General features: G+C 30.7%; 1 protein-coding gene across 1 annotated transcript; it reads left to right on the forward strand.

Moving 5' to 3' along the window:
• Window positions 1-5170: 5170 nt before the first annotated feature.
• Window positions 5171-5859, forward strand: LOC112522647 (ribulose bisphosphate carboxylase small chain 2, chloroplastic-like). Its single transcript, XM_025131911.1, has one exon. The coding sequence runs from the start codon at window positions 5198-5200 to the stop codon at window positions 5738-5740; it is 543 nt and encodes a 180-aa protein (XP_024987679.1). The 5' UTR covers window positions 5171-5197; the 3' UTR covers window positions 5741-5859.
• Window positions 5860-7337: the final 1478 nt, after the last annotated feature.

Here is a 7337-nt window from a genome sequence, read left to right on the forward strand (position 1 = left end):
AAGTGGGATTCGCCTAAGATATTACAAACACCCTCTCGTGGTCACATCATACCCGATGGTATAAGGATCGACTCTGATACCATTTGTGTAACACCCCAAAGCCTAAAAGCAGTTTGCCGACCCAATAACTTCAAATTCAACTTAAAACCTTAGTGAAAATTATTGGTAGCCAACTCTGACACGATTCTTCTAAGATGAATCCCGCTTCTTTGAATACTTCCATTATGTAAATTTATTCATATAAAATACATGAAATTGTTTGAATACTATTTGTGTAAATTTTCACGAACTTATACTTCAAACGCATAACTCATTTTATTAGTGTTTCGAAAAGTGGAAATGATTATCCTTGCGGCTCTTTTTATTGTATCCTTACACCAGATAATCAATCCAAAAAAAAGGGAATAAATGACTCATGAGATTAAACGACATACCCTTGTACTGTCTTTAATCATAATCCTACGTACGTCCAAAAGATGACATATATGTATGTTGTTTTTTTGGTATTCTCTTATTATATACATGGTATACTAGATGGACTGACTGAATTGATTGACCGGTTAAAACAGATAAAGTTTTATGGTGGACAAAACTAAGTCGGGTTGGTGTACCTATGGGTGCTTATAGGTTGAGTTGATTGGGTTGAAGACATTTGGACAACCCAACCCAATGTTTGCGGTTTGAAAAATCTCAACCCAACCCAAATCAACCCAACCCAAACCGTACGGGTTGGTCGGGTTGATACTTTGGTATATTAAAATATTATTCTAACCTTGAATATGTTATTTCTTTACTCATAATTTTATTTTCATCACCAACCATTTTGATACAACTTATCCATACTTCTTACATATATCATATTCAGTTAATTTTCTCAATTTACATATATATGAAGAGCATATGTGATAGTGTAATTGTCTAATTATAGATTAATAAAAATTCAACAGTCATATTAAATCCAATAAATAAAAAGATATTGGGTTGGGTTAGGTTAAGTTTAAATAATAGTAACCCAATATCAACCTAATACCTACTGTTCGAAAATTTTACAAATCGATTAGACATCGGATTGCTTCGAGTTGAATTATTTCACGTTGGGTTGATTAGGTTTTTGAGCACCCCTAGGTATACCAACAACTTTTGTCAATTATTTTTTATTAACGTAAATAAATTAACATATTAAATATATCCTTATAGTATGGTTATTTCTAATAAAATAATATAGATTTGAGTGTAATCCGGACAAGTTTTAAACCACCTAACCCGTTTGTTTGTTTTTACTTTTATTTGTTTGATCGTTAATCACTAAAATACAAATTATTTTCACGTGTTCAGATTGAATTATTTCTTATATTCTTATTCCATTAAAAGAATGCAATACCTTTTTCAAAAGAACCATCCGAAAAACATATGTTTTAGGGCAACAGTGCTTCCACATTAAGAACGAACTCCTGATATGGATCTCAAGTTGCAATGCAAATACGCCCAAGAAGAAATAAAACCTTTTGAACGATGGGCTAACCGTTGGAAGAATAAAAGTTGGATACCAGAACACAAATCCAGCCGTGGAGGAGCCGGATTAATGACACCATTTGATTCCGGGAAGTCCAAATCACGTACATAAAGATCCATATGACCACCTGCCAAATCACGCTCAAGCTCCACCAACCGAAGACCTTAATCCACGCATCAGAAACATCATTGCAACGGATTTAACTGTATATCTTAACAAACATCATATTCTTTTCTTAAAAATGCTCCAAAAAGTTTTGAAAAAACCAAGTGTGCTCTATCAAATATTAATAGTTAACCTTCTAATTTGAAGTACTTATAAGGGGTTGTTCACCACAAGTTTATCAGATGTATGTGCCTTAGCGTATGGGCATGACAAAGACCAAAAACAATACCTAGTAAGAGGCATAAAAATGATCGATAATCTTACCTGGTAAGCTAGAAAAAAGACACTTACCCACTAATCACTTACTGAATAAAAATGCTTACCAACAACTCATTTTGATGACCGAGAATGTTACCTGGTCATAAGGTAAGTAAAGGTGGTGAACATTGCGGTAAATGTTAGGCATGAGAATCGGACGGGGACCCGATCTCGTCCCCGCTAGGAAATATGACCACATTCCCACACCAACAGGGAATTGGAGATTTTTTTTCCTGTTTATTTGAGATATTTTACATCAAATATGTTAAACATCACACTTTATACAAAATGGTCCATGTTCAAATCTCACATATTTCCAAAATTTTGCTTTTATGGAGTATCAAACATTTATATCTAAGCAAAATTACGACATCATATGTAATTGTTTGATCAGACGCTTTCTACTTTCCATGTTCTTTTATCTGACATGGGTAAGACAAGTCAGCAAAATATATATAAGAAGAAAAGTCAAAATACTGTATCAAGGTCTAAAATATTTCAAATCTAGTTCTTGATAAATAATATATATAATAATAAACATACAATATGTTCAGATATATAATGTATCTAACATACGGGGACGAGGCAGGTTGAAAATCTCGTTACTCGGCCCCGTCTCTATCCCCAATTTTAAACTTTTAGGACTCCTTATCCCCATCCTTGTCCATGGTTTTGTGGGGAATCCCCAGTCCGGATGGGTAAACCGGTCCATTCTCATACCTAATAAACGTTTATTCGGTAAGTGTTTGATAAACGACCCGTAAACAAAGTATTGTTATTTTTTTAAATCAAATTTCCAGAGAATTATTTGAAGAAAACATTTCATTCGTTTCATAATATATGTCTCCAGTAAAAAGAACACACTGTTTTAAAAATGTGTAATTATTTCAATTAACTAAATAGCATTTTTAAATAATGGTATTTTTCAATCTATTAATTAAAGTATATTAAAAATAAGCATTAATTTAAGAGTATATTGTTTATCTATACTATATTATAAAGCATTTGACAAAAACTCTTAAAAACTATTTTTTATGTATAAGGTACTGTTTATTGATGCATATTATTTAAAATTCAAGATTACAAGTAAATTGTGTATAAATACAACTTATTAAAGCTCTGTGTTTGAATTCGTATAACTAACTAGGGATAAACATAATCAAATAGAAGATAAAATCTCATTTTAAAATATAAAAAATATAAAATATAATTAGGATAATTATTGAGTTCTAACATAATACTTAATTATTATCTTTATAAAAAATATATCATTAAACTTAAATTAAATTGGTTCTTTATGTTAAATTAAATTATAATAAAAATTTTGAATTAAAAAAAATACACAAACAAGAACTTTTAATAGTTAATTTGATACTAATATTGATATATTTTTTGCAAATTTTATATGATATTTTTAAATTTATATTTTATTTAAAAGAAGAAACATTATCTCTTTTTCAAAACCACATAAAATCGTATTATATCGACATGAATAAAAAAATAAAAGCGAAATATTGAAATAGAAATGTGTCTCGATGCATTACACGAGTACCCTTCTAGTATTCTTAGAAACATATGAAATATTGAAAAAGCAAAAAATAAAAAAAATAAAAAATGGAGGCATATGCAAGGACCAAGCTTGACCTCCCATTGTTTATCTTGTTTCCCGACCAATCATGCAATCGAGTTTTCTAGAAATTAAATGACCGCGACACCTCATGGAACCACATAATCCCATTTTCAATTTTATCACCTTTTAACTAAAATATATAATTATAAAAAAGAATTTAATATACAAAAATAACAGAAAATATTAAGTAAAACTGTATTTAAAATACATATATCTATACTATATTATAAAACATTTGATAAAAACTATTGAAAACCATTTTTTATGTTTGAATTACTGTTTATTAATGCATATTACTTAAAATTCAAGGTTACAAACAAACTGTGTGTAAATACAACTTATTAAAACTTCATATTTGAATTCGTGTAACTAACTGCAGATAATCATAGTCAAATACAAAATAAACATTTTATTTTAATTATAAAAAGTCTAAAATATAATTAGGATAATTATTGAGTTCTAACAGAATACTTAATTATTATGCTTATAAAAAATTATATATTATTAAATCAAAAATAAATTACTTCGTTATTAAATCTAAATTAAATTATAAAAAAATTTGAATTAAAGAAATTACACGAAAAACAAAAACTTTTAAATAGTTAATTTGATTATTGATATATTTATTTTCAAAATTTTTTGATATCTTAAAATTTATATTTTATTCAAAAAGAAAAACGTTATCCATTTCTCAAAACCACATAATAACCGTATTAAAACATCATAGAGACGGAATAAAACGAAACATTAAAGTTGATATATATCTCGTTATATTGTGCGAGTACCCTTCTAGTCTTCAATTAATTATTAACTCACTTTTATTAAGAAAAAATATATACTTTTAAGGTAACATTTAAAAATCTATAATTTACAAAAAGGTTTTATATATTTTTCCAAAAAGGGTAGTATCTGAATTTTTTACAAGACCTCTTAATATATATAAATCATTAAATATACATTTTAATATATATAAATCATTAAATATACATTTTTTTAATTATAAATCCTTAAACATTACTTTAAACATTTCTTTAAAATAAACTAAATTTGTTGAGACATATATCACCCAAAATGTTACCCAAGGGTTTTTAACTAATTTTTTTTAGGTAGCAGTAGATATCTGGGTCTGTTTACGTTACACTGACTGATCTAAAGATGACCATGGTTCTATAAATGAACTGAAATTATCGCAGGCGAAGTTTCATGACTATAAGGATTTTGACAGCTCCTGAATTCAAACCCATGTAAAAAAAAAACTATTGGACTGTCTTAAAAACACAATTTATTTTTGGAATTATAACCATTAAAATAATCATTCAATAAGAACCAAAAACAAAAAGAAAACGATGGGAAGAGTCTCTGATCGTCACATACTCCCATATATGGCCTTCCATATAACTTTGATTTATCGTTATCTATCCAAATAAAATTTCACTCTTGTGTGGCCATTATGCACATATTATCATGAACCACCATCATCCACCGGCCACAATTAATTCCACCACCACTTCTAAGATGGATTCATTTCTCACCCTTGGATCAAAATCCATTTCCTACTTCCACCACTATATATACCTACAAAACCAATCCAAAATACCAAACAAACTCATTTCAACAACACCACTACTAACATGGCCACATTCTCCTCCTCCTCCGTCGCCACCATGACCGGAGCTGTCCCAGCCCAAGCCACCATGGTGGCTCCATTCACCGGCCTCAAGTCCACCGTCGCCTTTCCCACCACCAAAAAGGCCAAAACCGACTTCTCCACCCTTCCTAGCAATGGCGGAAGAGTTCAGTGCATGAAAGTATGGCCACCATTGGGATTGAAGAAATACGAGACCCTTTCGTACCTTCCCCCACTGTCCGAAGCCTCGTTGGCTAAGGAAGTCGACTACCTTCTCCGGAACAAGTGGGTCCCCTGTTTGGAGTTTGAGTTGGAGCATGGCTTTGTGTACCGTGAGAACCACAAGTCACCAGGGTATTACGATGGAAGATACTGGACAATGTGGAAGTTGCCGATGTTTGGGTGCACTGACTCGGCCCAGGTGTTGAAGGAGCTCGAAGAATGCAAGAAGGAGTACCCTGGCGCATTTATTCGGATTATCGGATTCGATAACGTCCGTCAAGTCCAATGCATCAGTTTCATTGCATACAAGCCAAAAGGGTACTAATTAAGCAACAAACGAATAGTACCTTTTGGTTTTTGACCACTTTATTAGCATTTCAATTACTTTTGAAATATTGTCGTGTTAATTCTGTTTCATAATAAATGACATACATTAAACCAACATATCGTGTTTTAAGTACTCGTCTAAGTTTGAACAGAACTATATATATTCTACCCAAAAGTTTTCTTTCAGTTCAAAACGATTAATATGTAGAACCAGAACAAGTAATTGCTGAGTGAAATCTATAGAGATCAGAAAGAACGTCAACGATGAAAGCATTCTCCTGGACCAACTTTGACACTGATAGACAAAAGCTACGGGTGTTGATGACATTGATATGTAGAATGAGACTCTATCTTTATCTTGTGACACGATCATCATTTATAGGCTATGATGACGAACTAACTGATAAATATGTGGTAAAAGTACTTGTTAAGCTAGATAAGGACATATTGAAAAATTAACTGAAAAAATATAATGGGTTGTTTCAAACAATTAGCTTATAAACTGTTTTATGTTTAACAAAACAGAACTTTTGTCTGCCAAACATGTCCTTATAAGTTAAATTATGGCTGCCAAACATGACTTAAATTAATCTTGAAAAAAGACTTGCGAGTTCTTAAGACTAAGGGGTCGTTTACCAAAAACTTACGCGGTAAGTGTTTATCGGAAAAATTCAACACTATTATTTACTTATTGGGTAGGATTTTAGTCCACTGAAATGGTACCGTATGCAACAATTTACACGATAAGCTCTTATCGTGGTAAGAGTCGTTGCATTCACTTAGCGGGTAAGACTCTTGGTCCTTGTCTCGCTCTTACCGGGTTTGTTTCTTGGTCTTTGCCATATTCATCCGGTATGACTTGGTAAACGGCCCCTAAATCAATAAACAAGTGAAAAGTATCAATGATAGAAGAAAAATGATTATAATTTTTCTCTCAAAACTTTCTTCCCAAACGTGGAAGGAAAGGGATACAGATGAAATGAAAGAAATTAAAACCATTTAAAAATATTATTAAAAATTACAAAACTACTCGACATTTTATTAGAAAATATATATTTGTAAAAATATCATATTTTCTTTAAAAAAAAACTGTTTTTGAACAAATATGTTTTATGGGCCTTTGGACATAATTTGTCATAGGCCCAATCCCAAATATAATTTATAAATTATATTTAATTTCAAAATCCACAATTTAAAGTAATTTATAACTTCAAAATCCAGTTTCAACTCACAAGTACGTATTGTATAATAGAATAACTTACATGATTGGTCACTGTGAATCACACGGTTTCAGCCGTAATACAAAATAATTATAGAAAATGTTCCTCTAGATTATATTTTTATACGTTTTTAATAACTATACCGTAACTCTGTTAATATATTCCTGTTAAATAAGTTTATTAGGAGGGTAATTTGGTCATTTCATAATTTCTTTATTTTCTATTTAAAATAGACAAAGATTGTCATCTATTTAATGGCATGGCTCACCTCTTTCTTTCTATCATCTCTGTTGATAATATATACACACAAACATATGTATTTGTACACACAACATATATACTCACATATACATATTACATAACATCCCCCCTCCC

The sequence above is a fragment of the Cynara cardunculus genome, assembly GCF_001531365.2.
Source record: "Cynara cardunculus var. scolymus isolate 2C chromosome LG 12, CcrdV1, whole genome shotgun sequence".
Classification (NCBI taxonomy): Eukaryota; Viridiplantae; Streptophyta; class Magnoliopsida; order Asterales; family Asteraceae; genus Cynara; species Cynara cardunculus.